Below are 23,032 nucleotides of genomic sequence, written 5' to 3' on the forward strand. Positions count from 1 at the left end.
CCAGTCGGGGGGTGTGGCCTTAGATCCCCCAGGCTGGTGCCAGGGTGGGGAGCACAGCCTGAAGTCACCTGTCAAGCTCCACCTGGGGGGGAGTGCAGCCTCAGGTCCCCTACCCTGGCCCAGCACCACTCAACCTTAGGTCCCTGCTAATTGCTCCTTAAAGCTCGTGACAGGAACTCGGTCTCCACTGTAAGCGCAGCCATCTTGTTACAGTGTGATGGTCAATTTGCATATTCCCTCTTTATTAGATAGGCTATATATATATATTTTTTTTTTTTACTGATTTCCGAAATGAAGGGAAAGAGAACTAGAACCATCAATGATGAGAGAGAATCATTGATTGTCTGCCTCCTGCATGCCACCGCACTGGTGATCAAGCCCTGGGCATATGTCCTGACTGGAACTGAACCTGGGACCCTTCAGTCTGCAGGCCAATGCTCTACCCACTGAGCAAAACTGGCTATGGTTTGTTTGTTTATTTAAATATTTTTATTAATTTCAGAGAGGAAGGGAGAAGAAGAGATAGAAACATCAGTAATGAGAATCATTGATCAGCTGCCTCCTGCACACCTGACACTGGGGAATCACACTCCTCACACTGGAGCTGGAGCCAGCAACCCAGGCGTGTGCCCTGACCGGAAACCAACCATGACCTTCTGGCCCACAGGTCGACACTCAACCACCAAGCAATGCCGGCTGGCTCAAACACAGATTTTTTAAAAGAATTGTGATTATGTGGATTTTTTTCATCTTGAAACAGATGACAAACTAATGGGATCAATAAATACAGTACTGTAGCCTGCCAGTGTGGCTCCGTGGTTAAGCATCGACTCATGAACCAGGAAGTCAGGGTTCGATTCTGGGTCAGGGCACATGCCCGGGTCGCAGGTTCAAATCCCAGTGTGGGGCATGCAGGAGGCAGCCAATCAATGATTCTCTCTCGTCATTGCTGTTTCTCTCTATCTCTCTCCCTTTCTTTCTGAAATCAATAAAAAAAATATATTTTTAAAAATAAACACAGTACTGTAAACATAAAAATAAATAATTAATAAAACACCTGTGATTAATATGTCTATGAAATCAGCCGAAACCGGTTTGGCTCAGTGGATAGAGTGTCGGCCTGGGGACTAGGTTCACACTCCTGGACTAGGGGTTCCAGGTTTGATTCCGGTCAAGGGCATGTATGTTGGTTGAGGGCACATCCGCGGTAGTGGGTGTGCAGGAGGCAGCTGGTCGATGTTTCTCTCTCATCAATGTTTCTAGCTCTCTATCCCTCTAGCTTCCTCTCTGTGAAAAATCAATAAAATATATTTTTTTAAAAAAAGGAAAGAACTGTCCCTGTAGTGATGGCTCAGTGGTTGAGCTTTAACCTGTGAACCAGGAGGTCACAGTTCAATTCTCAGTCAGGCCACATGCCTGGGTTGCAGGCTCCACCCCCAACAGGGGGCGGCAGGAGACAGCTAACAATGATTCTCATCATTGCTATTTCTGTTTTTCTCTCCCTCTCCTCCCTCTGTGAAATCAATAAAAATACTTCTAAAAGGAAAGAATCAAAGATAATTAACTTCACTTTTGTCAGAAAAAGAAAGAGCAAAAAAAACCCAAAAAACTGCATTCATAATTGTGATAATTAGTTTCATGTGTCGAGACGAATCCAAGATGGCTGCGCCCAGGTGAACACCTAGCCGCAGCTGCACACAACAACTTCAATAAAATACAACTAAAATACAGCCGAAACCGGTGTGGCTCAGTGGTAGAGCATCGGCCTGCGGACTGAAGGGTCCCGGGTTCAATTCTGGTCAAGGGCATGTACCTTGGTTGCGGGTGCATCCCCAGTAGGGGGTGTGCAAGAGTCAGCTGGTCGATGTTTCTCTCTCATCGACGTTTCTAGCTCTCTATCTCTCTCCCTTCCTCTCTGTAAAAAATCAATAAAAAAAAAATATTAAAAAAAATACAACTAAAATATAAAATGGACATTACCCAGAACTACAGAAAGTCGACTGACTGGAAATTCTACAACGAGAAGCAAGGAGAAAACCAGAAGGAAGCGCGGAGGAGCTGGAAAAGCCTGAGGTACAGAGATGCGCAGCGCGCGGAGAGGACGGAGACGGAGAGGAGGGAGGCTGAGTGCCTGGCTGGCGTTCCCTAGTGGGAAGGAGATAAAAGCTCCAACTGTGTTGGGCCCCAGTTCCGACTGCATTGAACCCCAGTTCTAGGCCAGACCCCGGGGACCCAGGCTCATCCAGAGGGAGCTGGGCTGTAAGGCGGAACCCCGGGGGAGCGGCGAAAGGAGGTCCCGGAGGCGCTCACATTGCACGCAGAGAAGGGCCAGCCGGCTGTGCCACGGGATTGCCCTGGCGGGAAGGAGACAGGGGCTCCAGGCTGCTCTGAACGCCACCTCCAACTGAACTGAACCCCATAGACTGTTTGGCAGCAGGCGAAAATCAAGGGCACCTTTCTCTCAGAGGCGCTTGCAGCGAGTACTGAAGGACCCTAAGACCCAGGAGCCGCATAGGGCGGGGCTGACAGAAGCCGAGGCTGTAGGCTCCACCCTGAAATCCCGTCCCATCTGTAGCTGCGAAATTCGACAACGAAATAGATCACAAACTAAAGAAATGGAGGACAAAAAGCGACTGAGAGTCGCTTTAGAGTTCAAAGCTACGCTTATAAGGTTTTTCAAGAATTTCCTAGAAAAGATCGATAAGACCTATGAGGATATGAAAAGAGATCAACTAGAATTAATAAGGAATCAACAAGAAATGATAAGGGATCAACAAGAAATGATAAGAGATCAACAAGAAATGATAAGGGATCAACAAGAAATGATAAGGGAATCAACAAGAAATAAAGAATACATTGTCTGAAATAAAAAATATTTTTTTAAAATATATTTTATTGATTTTTGTACAGAGTGGAAGGGAGAGAGATAGAGAGTTCAAAACATCAATGAGAGAGAGTCATCGATCAGCTGCCTCTTGCACACCGCCTACTGGGGATGTGCCCACAGCCAAGGTACATGCCCTTGACCGGAATCGAACCCGGGGCCCTTCAGTCCCCAAGCCGATGCTCTATCCACTGAGCCAAACCGGTCCCGGCTGAAATAAAAAATATTATACAGAGTCCTAAAAACAGAATGGAAGATTGCAAGAATCAAGTCAAAGATTTGGAACATGAAGAGCCAGAAGACACTCCTCCGCAGAAGCTAGAAGGCAAGAGAATCCAAAAAATTGAAGATAATGTAAGAAACCTCTGGGACAACTTCAAGCAAACCAACATCAGAATTATGGGGGTCCCAGAAGATGAGAAAGAGCAAGATATCAAAAACATACTGAAAGAAAGTGACAGAAAACTTCCCCCACCTGGTGAAAGAATTAGACTTACAAGACCAGGAAGCACACAGAACTCCAAACAAAAGGAATCCAAAGAGGACCACACCAAGACAAATCATAATTAAAATTCCAAGAGCAAAAGACAAAGAGAGAATATTAAAAGCAGCAAGAGAAAAGCAGGTAGTTACCTATAAAGGAGCACCTATACGATTGTCAGCTGATTTCTCAACAGAAACCATGCAGGCCAGAAGGGAATGGCAAGAAATATTCAAGGTGATGAATAGCAAGAACCTACAGCCAAAGATAATCTACCCAGCAAAGCTATCACTCAGAATCGAAGGCCAGATAAAGAGCTTCACTAATAAAAAAAAAAGCTAAAGGAGTTTATCAACACCAAACCAGAATTATATGAATTGCTGAAGGGGGTTCTTTCGGAAGAGAAAGTAAATAAAGATAAAAATTATGAACGACAATTATGTAACTATCAACAAGTGAATATAAAAACCAAGGAAATTAAAAAAAAATCTGATGAACAATAGTAACTGTTGAATATAATAGAATCAGAGGTATGGAAGGGGAGTGAACTGATGATTCTTGGGGAAAAGGGGAGAGAGGGATGTGGGAAGAGACTGAACATAAACTGTGCTCCTATGGATGAGGACAATAGGGGGTGGGGAAAGGGCAGAGGGTGGGGTGGGAACCTGGTGGAGGAGAGCAATGGAGGGGGAGGGGAAAAAAGGAACATTTGTAATAATATAAAGTTTATATTATATTATAAACAATAAAAACTTATTTAAAATAATAAGTTTCATGTGTCAACTTGAAGGTTGTTTCTGGATGAGGATAACATTTAAATCAGCGAGTTTTGAGTAAAGCAGGTTGCTCTCCAAGCTGAGGGTGAGCCTCATCCAATCACTTGAAGGCCCAAAGCCAACCGCCTCAGACTCCAGTAGCACGAGGGCATGTCTTTGGATGGACTGCACCATCGGCCCTCCTGGTCTCCGGCCTGCCAGCACACTGCTAATTTTGGATTTACCAACCTACTTAATCATATGAGGCAACTCCTTATAATAAACCTCTTTCTAAATATATACAGGGTGTCCCAAAGAAATGTATACAAACTTCAACAGCTGATAGTTCAATTTTGAAAATGAAAGGTATTTTAATAAACACTGCCTTTATAATTATTCAGAATGTGTGTATACCTTTTTTGGGGACACATATACGTATCCTTTGGTTCTATTTTTCTGGAGAACTCTGACTAATCTATATATATATAGAAGGCTAAGTGACTGACCATACGTCCATCTGACCATCTGACCAACCAACTGGTATACATGCCACGAACTCGCAATTTAAAAACAAACATTGAAGGTGCCTCGTTAGCGCAGTAGGTAGCGCGTCAGTCTCATAAAAACAAACATTGACTTGTGCCTGTGAGACATAAAGCTCTTGCTGGCACCCCTTTTGAAAGGGACTTGCTCATTCATTGTAAACCAGATCCCAACAATCTCAATGCCTCAGGTACGGAGACATGCTGCGCACGCGCGCAGAGAGGACAGAGCTGGAGAGGAGGGGGAGGCTGAGTGCCTGGCTGGCGTTCCCTAGCGGGAAGGAGATAAAATCTCCGGACTGTACTGAACCCCAGACCCGACAGCACTGAACCCCAGTTCTAGGCCAAACCTTGGGGATCCCGGCTCAAACAGAGGGAGCCTGGTCTGTGAGGCGGAATCCCAGGGGAGTGGTGAAAGGCAGAGCCCCCGGAGGCGCACACATTGTGCGCAGAGGACGGACTGTTGGCTGTGCTGCGGGAATGCCCTGGGGAGAAGGAGACAAAAGCTCCAGACTGGGAAGAGCACTATGAGGAACAAGGAGCCAGGCGACAGGGCCCCCGGAGGGGGAGGTGGCACAGGGCCCTCGACAGCTGAGCACAGGCCATGGAGCTGAGGCGGGGGGCTGCTCCCTGGGTGGCACCGACTCCGGCAACAGGCTGAAGCCACGCAGGAGGCCTTGGAGAACAAAGGAGTGCAGAGGGCCAGCCTGCTGAGCTTCCAGGACAAGGAGGAAGAAACCGAAGAAGTTTTCAATGTGAAGAAGTCAAGTTATAGCAAAAAGATAGTAAAATCACTTAAGAAAGAATGCAAAGAAGATCTTGAAAAATCGAAGATTAAGACAGAACTCAACTCATCAGCCAACATTGCAACATAAATGCGTTTAAAAAAAAAAAAAAAAAAGACAGAATGTTGGAGCGGTGGCGGCCAGGCCCAGGGCATTGGCAGCCGGGCCCAGAGCAGCAGCAACCAGGCCCGGGAGCAGCAGTGGCCAGGCCCGGAGCAGCCAGGCCTGGGGCAGTGGCAGCCAGGCCTGGGGTGGCAGCGGCGTCGGCCAGCCCAGGGCGGCCAGGCCAGGAGCAGCCAGACCCGGAGAAGCCAGGCCGAAGCTTCCAGGCCTGGAGTGGCCAGGCCTGGAGCAGCCAGGTCGGGAGCAGCTGGGCTCGGAGCAGCCAGGCCGGTAGCGGCCTGGCTAGGAGCGGCCGGGTCCGGAGCAGCCAGCCCTGGAGTGGCAGCAGCTGGGCGTGGAGCCGCCTGGAGCAACAGAGGCCAGGCCCGGAGCAACAGAGGCCAGGCCCGGAGCAGCTGGTTGTGGAGTGGACCAGAGCAACAGAGACCAGGCCCGGAGCAGCCAGGCCCGGAACAGCTCGCTCCTCGCCTGCCCATGCTCCAGGGCTGCCTCTCAGACATGGCTGGAAACTTTTGCGGGAACTTGAGGGTCTGCTGAATCAAGTGATGAAGGCTTAGATCTGGATGTGTTGAGTTGTTGTAGCGCTGGATGTTGATCTGTGAGTGCCTTGTGTGGGGTCTGGATTAGGCTGGTTGATCTATTTGGAAGTGTCTTTTGTTTGTAGTGTATCCCTGGGCATGTGGAGGTATTATTGATTTGAGAAAACACTAAGTAATTGATTTGCTACCTGAAAAATTTAAAGTTCTGAAAGTTTAAGGTCTCTTGCCAAAAAGAGGTTTTAAAGCTAACACCTTAATTTTAATGGAGAAAGGGGAGGACAGCCCCTTTCCACCCAGAACAAGTAATTCAATTCCAGCCAACAGCTATCTTTAAACTAGGGGTGTCGAACTCAATCAGAGAAGGGGCCAAAATCTAAAATCCAGCCTAAATCGCGGGCCGAATGGTTTACTGAACAGTCATAAACTGTCATTGTGATGGAAACGCAGCGGAGTGCAGTGATGACAGCGCAGTGCGGGCCACATTGCAAGGCCTGGCAGGACGGATTTGGCCCTCGGGCCTTGTGTTTGACCCATATGCTTTAAACAATGTGTTCATTTACATTTGAATGGCTATGCCTGTTGATAGCCCAAGGGCAAGTTTACATGTAAACAAGGTTGCTCCTCAGTTCCCAGGGCAGAAAAAAACAAGGTTTAAAATTATTAGATTTTAAAATTTATTCTTAAAAATATAAAAGTTTATTAATTAAAAAAAAACAAGGAAATTAAAAAATCTGATGAATAATATTAACTGTTGATTATAATAGAATCAGAGATACGGAAGGGGAATGGATTGACAATTCTGGGGGAAAAGGGGAGTGGTGGGGTGAGACTGAACATAAACTGTGCACCTATGGATGAGGACAATGTGGGGTGGGGAAAGGGCAGAGGGTGAGGTGAGAACCTGGTGGAGGGGGGAAAAAATGAGGAACTTTTGTAATAATATTTGATTTTAAAAAAACCAACTACAAATAAAAAAATAATAAAATAAAATAAAAAAAACTGGTGGACAATCCAGATTAGTTGTGCTGTGAATGGAAAACCTAACAACATTCTTGTATCAGAGTAGTAACAGCAAGAACTAATGTAAAGAGCCAAAACCAGTTTGGCTCATTGGATAGAGTGTCAGTCTGCGGACTAAAAGGTCCCAGGTTCTATTCAGGTCAAGGGCATGTACCTTGGTTGCGGGCACATCCCCAGTAGGGGGCGTGCAGGAGGCAGCTGATCGATATTTCTAGATTTCTATCCCTCTCCCTTCCTCTCTGTAAAAAAATCAATAAAATATATTTAAAAGTAAAGAACTGGCCCCTCTCTTCCTCGGCGCTGCCTACGGAGGTGGCAGCCATCTCCTGCTCGGCACCATGGCTGCCCTCAGACCTCTTGTGAAACCCAAGATTGTCAAAAAGAGGACCAAGAGGTTCATCCGGCACCAGTCAGACCGATCCATCAAAATGAAGCGGGACTGGCGGAAACCCAGAGGCACTGACAACAGGGTGTGGAGAAGATTTAAGGGCCAGATCCTGATGCCCAACGTGGGTTATGGGAGCAACAAGAAAACAAAGCACATGCTGCCCAGTGGCTTTCGGAAGTTTCTGGTCCATAACATCAAGGAGCTTGAAGTGCTACTGATGTGCAATAAGTCTGTCTGTGCTGTGACTGCTCACAACGTCTCCTCCAAGAACCACAAAGCCACTGTGGAAAGAGCAGCCCAGCTGGCCATCAGTCACCAATCCCAATGCCAGGCTGCGCAGCGAAGAAAATGAGCAAATTGTGTACACCTTGTATTTGTGTTAATAAAATCATAAGATTCTGCCATCTGGCAAAAAAATAAAGAACTAACGTAATGGCTCAGAATTCAGTTCAAACCTAGCTGAGGCACTAACACCCCTAATTCCTTAGACAAATTACTGAATCTCTTTGAATTATCCATTTGTAATATGGGGTTATTTTTTAAATGGAAGTTACCTAAAAATAAAATAGTGGCCCTTGCTGGTTTGACTCAGTGGATAGAGCATTGGCCTGCGGACTGAAAGGTCCCAGGTTTGATTCCGGTCAAGGGCATGTACCTTGGTTGCGGGCACATCCCCAGTGGGAGGTGTGCAGGAGGCAGCTGATTTGGGTTTCTCTCTCATCAATGTTTCTGATTCTTTCTCCCTTCCTCTCTGTAAAAAAAATCATTAAAATATATTTTTTTAAAATGTGACCCTTGCTGGTTTGGCTCAGTTGATAAGAGCTTTGGCTTGTGTACTGAAGGGTCCCTGGTTGAATTCTAATCAAGGGCACATACTGGGATGTGGGCTCAATCCTCAGTAGGGGTGCAGGAGGCAGCAGATCAATGATTCTCTGTTATCATTGATGTTTCTATCTCCCTCTCCCTTCCTCTCTGAAATCAATAAATTTATATATTAAAAATAAGTGTTCCAATTGTCAGGAGACAAATAAAACCCCAATTTTGTGTTCAAAAAAGAACTTATATCTATGATCCCAACTAAGCCCAAAATGTTAGTTTTAGTGATAGTGTTGTAAATCATTTTATTATTCAAACTTCTACCTTCCAATTTTTCTATAATAAATATCCATTATTTATATTCAGGAAATAGAGTTTTAAAAACCATAGAGCACAAAAACTGTAGAAAATAATATTTTATTGAAAGTTTTCAATTAACAATGGAGCAAAAGTACAATTTGACTCAAATCTGCCCAACCAGCCTCAACTGCTATTGAAAGAACTCAAACACACAGGACAGGTGGGACCCTCAGGCTTCATTTCTGCCAATGTGGCAAAAAGAGGGCGGGACAGACACACCCAGCTCCCCTCGCTCCAGGAATGAGGGGGCAGCCTGGCTCCTGCCGCAGACACAACCCTGGCGGCCAGGCTCCCGTCAGCCTAGAGGGCGAAGGGCCCCATGCAGGCCTCCCTTCACGGCGCCTGCCTCAGAGGCGGGCTTTTACATTTACACCATTTCTCTCCCAGGTCTTGGGACAGGGACTCACAGTAGAAAGCACACTTTGGTCAGCCCAGGGGTCGGGGTGAGGGAAAGGCTGTCTGGGAGGCAGAGGAGAGGGGCAGGTAGTCCAGGGAAGAGTACCAGGCTAATGCAAGAGGCGAACGGTGCTTGCAGGGTGCTGGCACTCAACGCCAGCCGCTCCAAACGGCATTCCTGGCCGTGGCCGAGTCCACAGGTGGGAGCTGCAGGGCGTTCCCAGGCTCAGTCCCGGAGTGGGGCTAGGCATGGTGCGTGCGGGGGAATCGACCTGGATTTCTTTCAGCCAGTCCAGACGGCCAAGTCACAAGCCAGCCAAGGACACCCGAGAAAGAGGAGCGTGAGCTTGAAGGGTCAGGGAGAGAAGAGCGGAGGAGAGAAGAGCATGACTAGGCACTCCGAGAGCAAACCTGAGTGGCCTGGCTTGGGTGTGGAGGGAAGGAGAGCAGGGACGACAGAAGATGGGACTCTATAACCACCAAGGACATCCTTCCTTCCACACCAGGCCTGCCAGCACTGACGGCCATTCTCTCACCTCCCCACAAACAGTTAAGATAGAAGAGTGACTTTTCCCAATTTAGGGCCCGAGTAGGTAGCGAACCAGGGGATGAGATTGGGGGACAGAACAATTGCAACTGTAACCACAGAACTGCCCTGGAAGAAACCAGTGAGAGATGTCTCTTCCTAACTCGTATCCGAACTCCAATCACAGGTGCAAAGGGGACGTAACCTCTGAGGACAGGACTGAGCGTTCCCCCAGCCCGCGGTGGTCAATAAATAGGGTGGTAGGAGAAGGGGGGGAGGCATGTGGGACTGGAAGGTGGGGTTATAGTTCATCATTCTTCAAAGCTGGCCTCGGTCCTGCAGGCTGCTCCTGCTGCTCAGACTCTGCTGGAGTTGGGGAGATAAAGAACACAGCGATGAAGTGGAGCCACTGGCCCGTTCTATGCAGATCATTTCCCCCAGACCCTATCGGTTCCTGGTGCCCGACTCCATCCTCACCTGCTCCAGAGCCTTCCAACTCCGGAGGCTCCTTGTCCGCTGGCTCAGGGCCTGCGAAGGGAGGGGCAGGTTAGTGTCTTCAGAAAGAAAGGACTAAAGCAGTGGTTGGCCAACTTTCTCTGTGAAGAAGTTGTAGGGTTTGTAGGGTTTGTAGGCCTTGCTCAGTCTCTGCACTTTCTTGTTTTTAAAATAATCTCATGGGCTGTCCAGAACCAGGCTGTGCCTGCCCGTTTGCCAACCCCTAGGCTAAGGGATGTCCATATTCCCAGTTTCCCCAACTCACGAGTCTCTTTCTCACGAATGGGCTTTGCATCTTCAGTCTGGCCTGAAGGAAACGCAGAGTAAATGTGATGCCGGAGGGAAAGGAGGCTCCCCCGCCCTGGCGCCAGGCACCCTGCCTCACCTGGTGGGGGGATGGTCCTCTCCCCCTGGTCACTGGCGCTGGCACTGAGCGGAGGTTCTGCCCGGGTTTCATTCTTATCCTTGGGCTTGGGCCGGGGCTTGGCAAACTTGGCCTTGTTGAGCAGATACTGCACCTCACGGTCCAGGGCCATCATCTTGGCTTCGATGTCTTTGGAGAGCAGCACTGGCTTCTCTGTGGCAGGCAGCTTGGCCTGCTCAGCCAGCGTGGCGTTCTTCCAGGCCTGTGGGCGAGGCCAGCACAGCTCAGAGCTAACAATGGAGACAGCAGACGTCTCTGTCCCAGATGAAATCCACCCACAATGCCTCAGCTCTTCCCTGGACCTCCAATCACTGTCGCTCTGGCCATCGGCCCCACGGGGTAAGCAGGCTCCTCTAACGGCACTCAAGGCTCTCCACAAGGGAGTCGCCAACTACACATTTCTGGCTCCTAGCGTACGTCTTGTAGCTCAGATGAACCACTTGATTGTTCCCTTCTCTTTATTAAAAAATAATAATGACACATTTTTCTTATTGATTTCAGAGAGGAAGGGAGAGGGAGAAATGGGGACATTAATGCTGAGAGAGAATCATTGATCGGCTGCCTCCTGCACGCCCTCTACCGGGGACCGAGCACCACAACCCGGGCATGTGCCCTTGGCCAGATTCGAACCTGGGACCCTTCAGCCCGCAGGCCGACTCTGTGCCAAACAAGCCAGGGCTGATCATTCCCTTCTTGTCTCTTCGCTTCTGGGCTCTGGTTCAAAAAAAGTCCCCACACACCCACAGTTTCTTCACATGGCGAGTCCTCCTCACCCACCCAAACGCCAGCTCATGCCCTCACTCCTCTAGCAATCCTCCTCCACCCTCACAGGGCGGCCCTGGTCTCCTCCAGGCGGACCACTCCTGGCTCTAACCCTGTTTAGGGCCAATCAGGCTGACCTCAAATGCAACATCTTTGCCTTCCAACTAGCTGCTGAGCCAGGGGGCAGAGGCTGCTGGTCTGCACCTCTAGCACCCGCACCCGGTGCTGCCCAGATGGTGTCGCCGGGTAAGCAGCCCGTTAAAGATTCACACAGGGATTACCCAGGTCTCATTGATGACTCTCTCTAGCGTGGTCATCTCCACCTCAGTGAAGATCTGGTCCATCTCCGGGATGAGCCGGGCCCCCCTGGAAGCAGAGGGGAGACAATCAGCTCAGGAGGAAGTGGGCCTGGGCCATGGGAAACGGATGGGAAAGAGGTCGGAGGGCGTGGCAGGACTGAACACGGAGGAAGGGCCGAGGAGCTGCTCACTTGAGGAACATGCTGGAATGGTTGAGGAGGTTATCGAGGGCAGAGAGCCGTTCGGGCCACTTCTTACGCTCTTCCACCCGAAAAAACAGCGCTTGGCACAGCTTCCTCAGCTCAGCCAGCTTCTCCTTCAGCATCTGAGGGAGAGGGTGAAAGGATGACAGGGGAGCCCTGAAGCCAACTCCTCCTCCGACCTGGACGGAGACTCCCCCCGCCCCTGTATCGGGGAGACGCCTCACCCCCGTGGCGGCCCCAAAGCCTTCGTCCTCCAGCCAAGCGGAAGCAGCGCCCAGTCTCCCCGCGATCTCCTCACGCTGCTCCTCGGTGGACACTTCCTGGTACTCGGGCTGGTACAGCTTGTCCTGGGAGGTGCAGCCGGCAGAGGGCGAGGCCGTTAGACCCTCCCCGACACAGGCCCAGGGCAAGCGTGACGCCCACCCTACCAACCTGGGTCTCAAAGATGAACGCTTCCAAGCTGTTGGCAGCCTGCTCCCGCTCCTGCTTCTCCAGGTCCCGCGCTGTCAGGTCCTGAAGTCTGAGGGGCGATGGAGACAGGCAGAGGGAGAGGCATGCACACCGGAGGCACCGTTGTGATCCTGCCGCCGCCAAAGGCACACGCCTGCACCCCCACCACACACACACACACACACACACACGCTCATCGTGACTTACTTCTGTGCCGAGCGGGCCAGCTCGTCCTCAGACAAGTCAGGCAGGTCCAGGACAACCAGCTCCACCCCGACCTCCTCGACCACCTTCTGCTTCCGGGAGGGCTTCTGCTTCCTTTCCTCCCCCGGGGCTGGAGGGGCTCCCTCAGACCTTGCTTCGCCCTTGTCACTTGGCTTCTGTGGAGAGAGATGAAGATGTCAGGTCAAGCGCAGGCCCTTCACCTCCACAGCCAGGGGCCCCGGGGAGAGAAGCAGGCAGAGATCTGCCCCTTCACCTCTGGGGCCAGCGGGGGCTCACCTGGGCCTCAGGCTTGTCCCCGTTTTCTTTGTCCGCAGCCTGTTCTCCCTCAGCACTGCCCTTAGGCTCAGGGGGTGAGGGCGGGGAGCTGTCCTCCCCCGGGGCCTCTCCTTCCTCCCGGGGCTCCGCTTGCTCTCCGGGCTCATCCTTGCTCCCCTCAGCAAGGCTTTCCTCCTCCTCCTGGAAAAAAGTCAGCAGCCGCAGAGGACAGTCAGGACCTGGAGGCGAGATCAGCTTCCCCACGGGGTGGGCTGTGCCCGCGCACAGGGACAGCTCAGATGCAGTGGCGTGTGGTTACTTGTCATGCCTGAGGAGGGGGAGCTATGAAATCCTAGGCCATTGGGACCCCACTCACTCCCTGTCCCACATACCAGTTCCCAGCTCTCCCGGCTCCATTCTGGGCTTACCTGACTGGTGCTGGTGCCATTCTCCTTGGTATCTGCTGTGGTGCCACCTCCAAACAGGCTGGAGATGGTGTTGCCAAGTTCTAGGGGTAAGAAAGCCCAAGGACTCAAAGGGGACCCAGCAGTGACCGGCCTCCTCCCTCCAGGGCAAGGCGTACCCAGCTCAACCCGCACACAGTGTCTCCACCCCCACACACACACTCGCGTGCAGGCGCATCTTACTGGTCAGAGTCGATTCTTCTTCTGGGCTGTCTTCCACCAGTGTCTCAAACACAGACTCCACCTGAAAACACGGTTCAAGATGAAGAAACACACGTGTCTTTGCCACAAACCTCCTGCCTTGGTAGGTCTGTGATGCACATCCATGACTCGCAGCTGCGCTGGCTTATTCTCCCACCGCCCTTCTTCTAAGGGTCTTGGATCAGGCGACCGCCCCGCTGGGATTACGGGTCCTCTGAAGACAGCTCACAGCGCCCTTTTGCCCCAGCCTGCACTTCTCCCCGGACAACAGCGTGAGCCATTGTTCCCCACGCCATGCTCAGAGTTTAGGCCTCAGAATTGTTCTTCAAAACTGGGTTCCTCGGCCATTGTACAGACCGACATTCGCAATGCCATAAGCCTTACAGGCTACAAGGAAGGCCACACCACACCCATGATGGTTAACTACATTTAAAACCACGCTCCATCCACTCCGAACCCTTCTCGTTTCTCATGTTCCAGAAAGGCGGGCGGGGGGGGGGGGGGGGGGGCCGGGACGGGGCGTTGTCGGCACCCTGTGCGCACCCTGTCCAGGCTGAGCACGCCGCTCTCGTCCAGATTGAAGTGAGCCTTGATGCCCTTGGACTCATGGCCGGGGTACTTCCTGAAGCTCTCGCCTACGCCTCTGAGCTTCACTGTGGTCAGGTTCTGGGAGCCAAACACCCTGGTGGAGAAAGGAGCAGTTCCGGGGACCCACCCAGCCGTCTCCCGCTCTGACCACACAGCCGCTGGCACAGAGGCTGAGGCCCTCCCCTAGGACACGCTTGGGAGAAGGTGCTCCCCCGAAGGCCTAAGCCGCCCGGAAGCCCGCCCGCCGGCCCGCCCTCACCGGAGCTCCTCGGGCCCCAGGAAGCCCAGGTCGCCGTAGTTGATGTGGAAGTTGAAGTCGTGGCTGTAGCGGTTGAAGGTGATGACTTTGCGCTGGGGATAAGGCCCCATCCGGGAGAAAAGAACACGCTTGTTGTGCTTCAGGCTGCGAACCCCAGGCTCCTCCTCGACCTCCCTGGTGAACTCAACCTGCAGAGCAGGCGGAGCGGGTGAGGGTGGGGAGGAACATCGGCGCAGGAAACAGGGGACCACGGCGGGGGGTGCCGCGGGCACTCGGCTCACTCACCAGGATGGGGTAGAGCGCCGCGTCCCGGACCACGAACGGCTTCACCTTGAAGGCTTTGCTGAGCGCGGCTGCCTGGTACACGGCCCCCATGGCGGCCGCTTCGTCCGCATTGATGTTCTTCCCCAGCTCCTCCCTGTCAAGCCCCGAGCGTCAGGGCCGTGTGCTCTGCAGCTCCGGCCGGCCTCCCTCCCCTCAGCCTTCCAGCGGCTCAGCCCTGAGTCCTGGCCCGCACTCACTTGCCCACAGCCTTCAGCAGCACCTCCTGGACTTTGGGGACCCGAGTGGCCCCACCCACCAGGATCACCTGCTCAATCTCCTCCTGCAGAGGGAGAGAGGGAGACGAGCGGAGTTAAGACTCCTCCTCAGAGCCGCCGCCGCCCCCTCCACGGCCTCCTGCCCGGGCCGCCCCCACTCCCCTCACCAGGCTCATCCTGGCACTCTGCAGGGCCTGCTGCACGGGCCCCGGCACCCGCTCAAACAAGTCTGCACACAGCTCTTCAAACTCGGCTCTGGTCACCTTCGCCTTGAAGTCCACGTCATCCATGAGGCCCTCGATCTGGAGAGCACAGGAGTCAGGGGACGGGACTTCCCAAGGATGGCAGGAGGCATGGGGAGAAGGGCTGGGCCTGAGTGAGGAACACCGCCCCCCCCCCCCCCCCCCCGGCGGCATGCGGGCACCTGTGCCATGTGGTCAGCGTTGGCACTCAGGACGGTTTTGACTCGATTGGCCTCACGCAGCAGCTTGGCCATGGCGCGCGGGTTCTCCCTCACGTCCTTCGCGCCCTGGCCCTTGCGCTGCTCGTTGAAGAGCCCAGCCAGGTGCTCACGCAGCCGGAGCTCCATCTCCAGGCCTCCCAGGGTGCGGTCAAACCTGCAGGAGAGGCAGCAGGAGCGAGTGGGAGTGGCCCCTCGGCCCCTCCACCCACACAGGGGCAGACAGTTCACCCGCCCATTCATTCAACTGCATTTACGAGGCATCAACTATGTGCTTGTCTCTGGGATGTCACTGTGAGGAGGAGAAAGACGGGGTTCCTGCAGACAAGGAGGGGACAGCCCAGCAGTCAGAGAAACGGGACGTTTAACCCCGCAGGTGAGCTAAAGGAGAGGCGGACAATGCTGTTAGTCTGCAATGAGCAAGTCCAGCTATTCCGAGGTGTTAGGAAAGTTCTGTGAAGAAGTGAGATTAAGCTGAAACCGGAGGGTTGGGTGCAGTTAACCAGTGAAGGGGAAGAGACATTCTAGACAGGAAACGGCCTGAGAGCATGGTCAATCCCAGCGAGGGCCAGTACGGCGGGACCTCAGAGAGCAAGAGCTCAGGGGAGACGAGCACGCTGGCACAGCCGGAAAGTCCGAAGACACCGAAGGGTGGCATTCCGGAAGGAGCTCCCCGGCTACAAAGTGAAAGGAGAGCTGGGAGGAGCCCCCGCCGGAAGCAGGCCTTTGGAATGATGGGAGCCCCAACTAGGATGGCAGTGGCAGAGATGGACGGAAAATGATGGGTTCAAGAAATAAGATGTCAGTGATAGGTTATTTAAGTAAACTGGAACTGGGGAGACAGCGACTAGACTGACTCTGACACCCTTCATACAGCCTTTGCGTCTTCTTAGAAGTCAGTAGGTTCCCTACCTTTCAATCTTCCCAAACTGTCCTCCCTGCCGCCACCCTCCCCTTGCCTCTGGCAGAAGTACCCACAGTGATGGACAACGCTTTACCCAGACGGCAGCCCTGCAGGGAGCAGGACAGTGAGGCCTTTGCCCCCCCTCCCCGCCCCCCCGGCAGGCCCCCGACCTAAGGGTCTCTCAGCAAGCAGCCTCCTCCCAGGGCCCACCTACCCGACTCCCTGGATCTGCAGCTGGGGCTGCGTCCCCGCCTCCTTCGTCTTCACTGTCTGGTAGGTCACGATGGTGCACACCGTGCTGCCTGAGCCCATGTCATAAAACATGATGTTCTAGAAAGACATCAAATCAACTGTCACGGAACCTCATGCAGCAGGGTGCCTGCCTGCTTCCAGGGGCTGCACCATCTCTACGAGAAGCCCAGTGGCTCCACCTGCTGGAGTGGCTCTGGTTGAGCATCGACTTATGAACCAGGAGGTGATGGTTGGACTCCCAGTCAGGGCGCATGCGGGTTGTGGGCTCGATCCCTAGTTTGGGGTGTACAAGAGGCAGCCCATCAATGTATCTTTCCGACACCCCTTTCCAGGAGAAGGTGAGGTAGTAAGAGACATAAAGGAAAAGGCCTGGGTCCAGCGACTCAAGCGTCCTCACTGTCCCTGCCCAGCACGTCTCATCCATCCTTCACTCTATTCCTCCTCCATCCCGGGCCGGGCACACACCACTCAGTGCCAACAGGGGAGCCACTGATGTTTCTCTCTCTCTCTCTCTGAAATCAATAAAAATACTTTTTTTTTTTTAATTGAAAAATAAAAAAATAAAAGCCCAATGGCTCCAACAGGTGCTGAGCAGAGCAGGCTGTGCTAACAAGATGCAAGATGTGCCAAGTGGCCTTCATCCTCAGAATAAGTCCCCCTGCAAGTCCAGCCAAAGACCCTCCTGGCTCACCTGGGCCGTGGTGTTGATATCTTTCCGACGGAAGACGCCGTAGCTGAGGGCGGCGGCAGTGTTGTCATTGATGAGCTGCAGCACTTTGAGGCCAGCCATGCGGGCAGCCTGCAGCACAGCCCGGCGCTCGGCCTGATTGAAGAAGGCTGGCACGGTGATCACTGCGTCCTTGATGGGCTGCTCTACAGAGGACAACAGAGCAGGTCCCACCAGCCCCAGCCCTGGGCGAGGGCGGTCCAGTCTTGGACCGGACGGGCATTCTTTGTGGTGGGGGCTGTCCTGTGCATTGTAGGGTGTGTGGTGGGATCCCTGGCCTCTGGTCACTCACTGCCAGAGGCAGCTCCCCAGCTGGGTAACCAAAGCTGTCTTCAGACAGAGCCAAGTGTTCCCTGGGAGACAAAACTGCCCCCGGGAGAACCCTAGGGACCTGGCTACCACCGGCCCCATCTTGGCTGCTCACCTGCAAAGTCTTCAGCCAGGGAGCGGGAGTAATTGAGAACCATGCCCAGTACCTCCTCAGGTGAGAACTGCAGCTGCCTGGGGGGTGGGGAGGAGAGTTAGAGGGAGGACAGCCAGGCCTGAAGGGAAGGCAGCACCTCAGCAGAGCACTCACGGGCTGATTTGGAAGCGCACAGTCTGCCTCTGCGGGTCGAAGCCTAGCTCATGCTCAGGGAATCGCTCTCTGTAAAGGGCCACATGGGGGTTCTCCTCCTGCTTCCCCAGGAGCTGCTGGAAGTAACGCAGCGTAGCCTTCGGATTCTTGATGGCCTGAGAGGAAGTCAAAAGGAGCAGAGCGTTAGCTCCAAGCCCAGCATCTCCCCCCGGACAGCAGAGCTGGTGAGGGAGTGGCCTCGGGCCTGTCACCTCTCCCCGCGCTCGAAGGGAGCGGGCTGCTGGCTCACCATGCTGGCTGCGCTGTCTCCAAAGAATCTCTCATTTTCCTTCAGAGTCACAGTCACTGGGGTTTTCCTCCGGGATTCTCTGAGAAACAGACATTGGGCCCAGATGCCCTCAGCAGGGTGTGCCCCGGAGCCTCACACAGGCCATCACTCACACCCCTGGACACAGCAGCTGGAGCCGCACTCCCTCTCCCCACCCCAGCCCTGGGCTGCCTCACTTGTTCAGGACAATTTCCATGGGAACTCCAGGTTTGACGATGGCCACCTTCAGGGACTCGCTGCCCAGGTCCACAGACATCACTGCCAGCATGTCTGAAGGGGAAATCCACTTGTCAATTAGTTCCTTCCTGAGGCGCCTCTAATCAAAGCACCCCCTTTCCAGAAGGTGAGGTAGTAAAAGACAAAGGAAAAGGCCTGGTCCAGCGTCCTCACTGCCCCTTCCCAGCACGTCTCATTCATCCTTCACTCTATTCATCCTTCATCCCATCCATCCTTCACTCTATTCCTCCTCCATCCCGGGTACCCAGGGCCGGGTACACACCACTCAGTGCCAACAGGTCTGCCAGGAGCACAGCCATCAAGGCCCAACCAGCTCGCCTCCTCTGCATCCTGACTGTGGCTGCCATTGCGCCGCTGGGGAGTAAAAAAACAACCTTGTAACTGGATGCTCTGAGCGAAGGAGATAGAACCTCATCCCAAAACAGAGCCGCTTTAAGGTTCACACCTACTCCATTCTCACCCGGGGCAGAGCAGCCTGCACCCCCTCCTCTCCCTTCTGATGAGGACTAAGCCTCCTGTCACCCCGGAAGTGCCCAAAGGCCCAGGTGGAACGGCAAGGACAGGACACGGGGACCAGGCACTTCCTATTGCACAGGCAGTAACGGCCGCCCGCTGCTCGGGTCCGGAGTCTGACACCTGGGCCGCGGCCAGAGACCCCCTCCCACACCTGCACCTCCCACCCGGGAGCTCCGCGGGCCGGAAGGCCGGCCGGGCCTGGAGGAGCGGAGAGGCGGTGACGTGGAGGGAGGCTGGGATGCTCGAGGGCCTGTCCATTCCTCCGCATCCCTCCGATGGTGGCCCAGCCCGCCGCCTCCATGGACGCCGCGCGGGGACGTCAGGTGCCTCGCTCACCGAGTCCGGGAGCCCGGAGCCGCATAAGCCTCACCGACCGGGCCGGCGGCTCCCGGGCCGGGAGCGGCCCCCGCCCACCGAGGGCGTGGGCGCCCAGGACCCGCCGCGGAGCCCCGCGCCCGGCGTCCGCGCGGCCCTCGCTCCCTCCCGACCCCCTCGCAGAGCCGGCGCGCAGCCTCCCGCCCCCGCCAGCCCCCTACCTCGGCCTCCGCTCCAGCGGGCCCGGCTCCAGACAAGCACGGCGCGGGCGCAACCACGAGGCCAGCAGCGCTCCCAGCCCGCGCCCTTCGCCGCTCGCGGGGTTTGCAAACTGTTACATTAGCCACCGACCTCCGGCGGCGTCCCCGCACCGGCCCCGGACGCGGCGCACGCTCATTGGCGCCGCCGCCGCCCCGCCCCGCGCCGCGCGCCAGGCCCCGCCCCCGCGCCCGCCGCGCGCTCCCATTGGGCCACGTCCTTGCTCGCCCCGCCCGCCGCCCCCGGACTCCGCGGCCCAGGCCGCGCCGCGCGCCGGCTGCGTCCCGGCCCTGCGCCCGCCCGCGGGCTGGCGGCCCCTCGGGCCGCGGCGGAGGCTGGCTGCCGGGACGGGGGTGACGGGGCCCGGCGAGAGCGCTCTCCCGGGCACCGGGGCGTCCTGGCGCGGAGGCCGGCGGCCTCAGTGGTTAGCCGCGGGAGTGGCGCTGGCCGCCGGGGCTGCGGGGGAACCGGGTGGCCGGCTTCAGGCTCAGAACCCCGCCCCCGCCGTCTCACCGAGAGGCCGCCGCGGGGACGAGGGCGCCCGGTGCCGGCGGCGGGAGTGGCCTGCGCCCACGTGGTGAGGGGACGGCCCAGGCTCCAGACGCTCCGTTCGGAGGCGGGGCCGGCGGGCCAGAGCCGCGGGCCGGGCCGCGAGAGCGTCTCCTCGGCCTCCCCTGCCGGGAAGCCGTCCTCAGGGAGCGGGCTTTTCACGTCCCTCACTGGAGCCTCCCCAGAACCCGCTGTGCGCCCCGACTCGTCTAAGGAACTTTATTTGTTCCTTTCCCTGCATTTTTCGAGATCTTAGGGGAGAGAGTAGTCGGGTGCCAAGGCTTAGAAGATAATTCTACTGCAGGGCCAGGGACAGTATAGTTTTCTTCCCTTCGAATGGTGCAGTCTTCAGGTAGAAGAGAAATTGGTAGAAATAAGGAGAAATTTGCTTAAAATTATTTATTGATTTCAGAGAAGGGAGAGAGAGCGAGAGAAACTTCAATGATGAGAGAATCATTGATCTGCCTCCTGCACGCCCCCTCCTGGGGATCGAGCCCACAACTTGGGCATCAAGCTCACAACCCAGGCATGTGCCCTTGACCAGAATCGAACCCGGGACCCTACAGTCCGCAGGCTGATGCTCTATCCACTGAGCTAAACCGGCTAGGGCTCACTTAAATTTTTAACACAACTTAGTTACACAAATACAATCTTGAAAAAGACTTGGATATTCCAGATAAAGCAAAATCCCTTTGATACCATCCGCAATCTCTCTCTCTGGAGATGTATACCTAGTAATAATTAATGTTGTTTTTAAACATTCGTTTAAAATCTTGCTTGGCGTTGACTTGTATTGACATAACCTTCAAACACGTGGTATCTACAGAACGTGTGAAGTGCAATTAACAAGTTTTGCTTGAAAAAGTTTGTGTTTGGTTTGGTTTTTGTTGCAAAACTAGGGCTAAGAAGATGGCGGATGAAGAGCATATTTGGCACTGCATGCTTTACGAGTTCCAATTAGGAAGAAAAGCAAGTGAGGTTGCAAAAAACATCTGTAGTGCTCTTGGTCAAGATGCAGTTAGCACCAGAAAATGCCAGCGTTGGTGTGAGAAATTTCGCGAGGGAAATTTTTTGTTAGATGACAAGAGTGGTCGAGGCCGTGTGTCCAATTTTGATCAAGAAGCTCTTCAAGCTCTTTTGGTGCAAAATCCTCAAATTACCCAAAAAGAGCTTGCGACAACTTTAAATTGTTCACAAAAAACAATTTTCAATCAATTGCGTGCACTTGGCAAAGTCCAAAAGTTTGGAAAATGGGTTCCTCATGAGTTGACCGACAACAACCGTAATCAAAGAGTCACAATTTGAAGTTCGCTCCTCTCTCATCAAAACCGTTTGCCGTTTTTAGAGCAAATTGTTACCGGAGATGAAAAATGGGTGCTGTATGTTAATTTGAAAAGGCGGCCTCAATGGTTGGACAAAAATGAGGCTCCGCAGCCCACGCCAAAACCTGACTTGCATGCGAAAAAAGTGATGTTGTGTGTTTGGTGGAATTTTAAAGGAATTCTTCATTATGAACTTTTACCATCTAACCAAACCATTACAAGTGCAGTGTATAGTGCCCAATTGGAAAGGTTAGCCCAAGCTTTAAGAGAAAAAGAACCCGCGCTGATTAATCGGAAGGGCGTAATTCTTCACCACGATAACGCACGACCGCATACTGCAAGAATCACTGCTGAAAAACTGTGCCAGTTGGAATGGGAAGTTCTCCCTCAACCTGCATATTCTCCTGATATTGCCCCTTCCGATTACCATTTGTTTCGTTTTTTGCAAAACTTTCTTCTTGGAAAAAAATTTAATAATGAAGAATGCCTCAAAAATGCATTGACCGAATTTTTTGCATCAAAATCACAAGAATTTTACAACAGAGGGATTAAATGCTTCCTGAGCGTTGGGCACAAGTAGTAGAAAACAACGGCAACTATATTGATGATTAAATTTTGTTGTATTGTTTAAATAAATTCGATTTTAAAAAGTATTAGCAAACGACATTAATTATTACTAGACCTAATATTATCAGTGTAGTGTGTAACCTGCAAGGCCTTTTTCCTCTACTTTCACATACAGACAATGTCTCTTGAAACATTTAGGTATTGTCCTTTTATAAATGATAAAATTTTATACAATTAGTTTGTTTGGAAGTTGCTTTTCTGGGGGGTAACCAATAATTATGTAGCATTTTCCATATCTGCATCATTGCTGTTTGCTGTTTGCTCAGTGGTTAGAACATTCGAGAGTGTGGGTATTGTTTCGCTATAATGATGGACATATAAGTTGCCGTTTCAGTTCCAGAGAAAGACTATTTCTCAATAACTGACTCTGCTTTTGGCCACCTGTCCTGTGTGGGAGGTTCTTTCCAGCCATCTCAAACAGTGCAAGTTTGAACATTTCTTGGGCCCCTGTATTCTGTGCTGGGGTTCCTGTCCTTTGGAGAAGTCAGACTGTCGGGAAACGAGTTCTGTATGTTGATGATTTCATGTAGTTGTTAAAAACCCATTGGATGGCCCTCGCCTGTTGCTCAGTGGTTAGAATGTCGGTCCTTTGACCAGGTTTGATTCCCAGCCAAGGATGCATACCTTGGTTGCAAGCTCAATCCCCATGCGCGTGTGGAAGGCAACCATTCCATGTGTCTCACATCGATGTCTCTGTCTCTCCCTGCCCTTCCACTCTCTAAAAATCAATGGCAAAATATCCTCAGGGGAGGATTAACAACAACAACAAAACTATTGATTGGTTGCAAAATGGGAGACTAGGAAAGTTAGCTCCCTGCTCCTGAGTGGGCTGTCACCCCAGAACGCCCTTGGTGGGGGTGCAGCTTTGCTGCGCGAGGGCTTTGGCCCGTTTCTGTCCCCTGGAAGGTGTGGTAGGTGCAAGGCTCTGGGGAATCACCTGCTTTGTTCTCTGCCTAGCGAGGAGAATAGCGTTTGTAAAAAAATAGGGAAATGTTTCATTAAAACATCTGACTGAGGTTGACAAAGCAGCTGAATGCACTGGTTCTTGTCCAGGATAACTGGTTAATAACACTTGAGGCCTCCACCCTTCCCCCTGGGTGTTGAGAAAGTCGTTGTCCTTCTGGGAGGGCCTGTGTAAAATGAACTCGGTGGCAAGGCACGTGCGGACATCATTAACCGCG

General features: G+C 53.2%; 1 protein-coding gene and 1 pseudogene across 8 annotated transcripts; one reads left to right on the plus strand and one right to left on the minus strand.

Moving 5' to 3' along the window:
• The first annotated feature begins 7,397 nt into the window (after window positions 1-7,397).
• Window positions 7,398-7,900, plus strand: LOC118710596 (annotated as a pseudogene).
• Window positions 7,901-8,734: 834 nt separating this feature from the next.
• On the minus strand, window positions 8,735-19,446 carry HYOU1 (hypoxia up-regulated 1). Of its 8 annotated transcripts, none has more exons than XM_045576187.1 (26): window positions 19,317-19,446; window positions 18,527-18,618; window positions 18,204-18,297; window positions 17,989-18,067; window positions 17,700-17,854; window positions 17,547-17,623; window positions 17,087-17,268; window positions 16,358-16,473; window positions 15,204-15,396; window positions 14,947-15,081; window positions 14,762-14,844; window positions 14,526-14,658; window positions 14,241-14,428; window positions 13,937-14,075; window positions 13,376-13,436; window positions 13,157-13,236; window positions 12,750-12,929; window positions 12,456-12,628; window positions 12,231-12,318; window positions 12,023-12,145; window positions 11,787-11,920; window positions 11,578-11,662; window positions 10,496-10,736; window positions 10,376-10,417; window positions 10,093-10,149; window positions 8,735-9,981 (listed from the first exon to the last, which is right to left on the minus strand). In XM_045576187.1, the coding sequence occupies exons 2-26, from the start codon at window positions 18,609-18,611 to the stop codon at window positions 9,917-9,919; spliced, it is 2,988 nt and encodes a 995-aa protein (XP_045432143.1). In that variant the 5' UTR covers window positions 18,612-18,618; window positions 19,317-19,446; the 3' UTR covers window positions 8,735-9,916. The 8 variants fall into 8 exon arrangements, with proteins under 8 accessions (XP_045432143.1, XP_045432144.1, XP_036279032.1 ...); XM_045576188.1 differs by having other exon boundaries at window positions 18,527-18,623; window positions 19,419-19,442; XM_036423139.2 differs by having other exon boundaries at window positions 8,735-9,978; window positions 10,093-10,143; window positions 19,317-19,440.
• Window positions 19,447-23,032: the final 3,586 nt, after the last annotated feature.

The sequence above is a fragment of the Pipistrellus kuhlii genome, unplaced genomic scaffold (assembly GCF_014108245.1).
Source record: "Pipistrellus kuhlii isolate mPipKuh1 unplaced genomic scaffold, mPipKuh1.p scaffold_m20_p_77, whole genome shotgun sequence".
Classification (NCBI taxonomy): Eukaryota; Metazoa; Chordata; class Mammalia; order Chiroptera; family Vespertilionidae; genus Pipistrellus; species Pipistrellus kuhlii.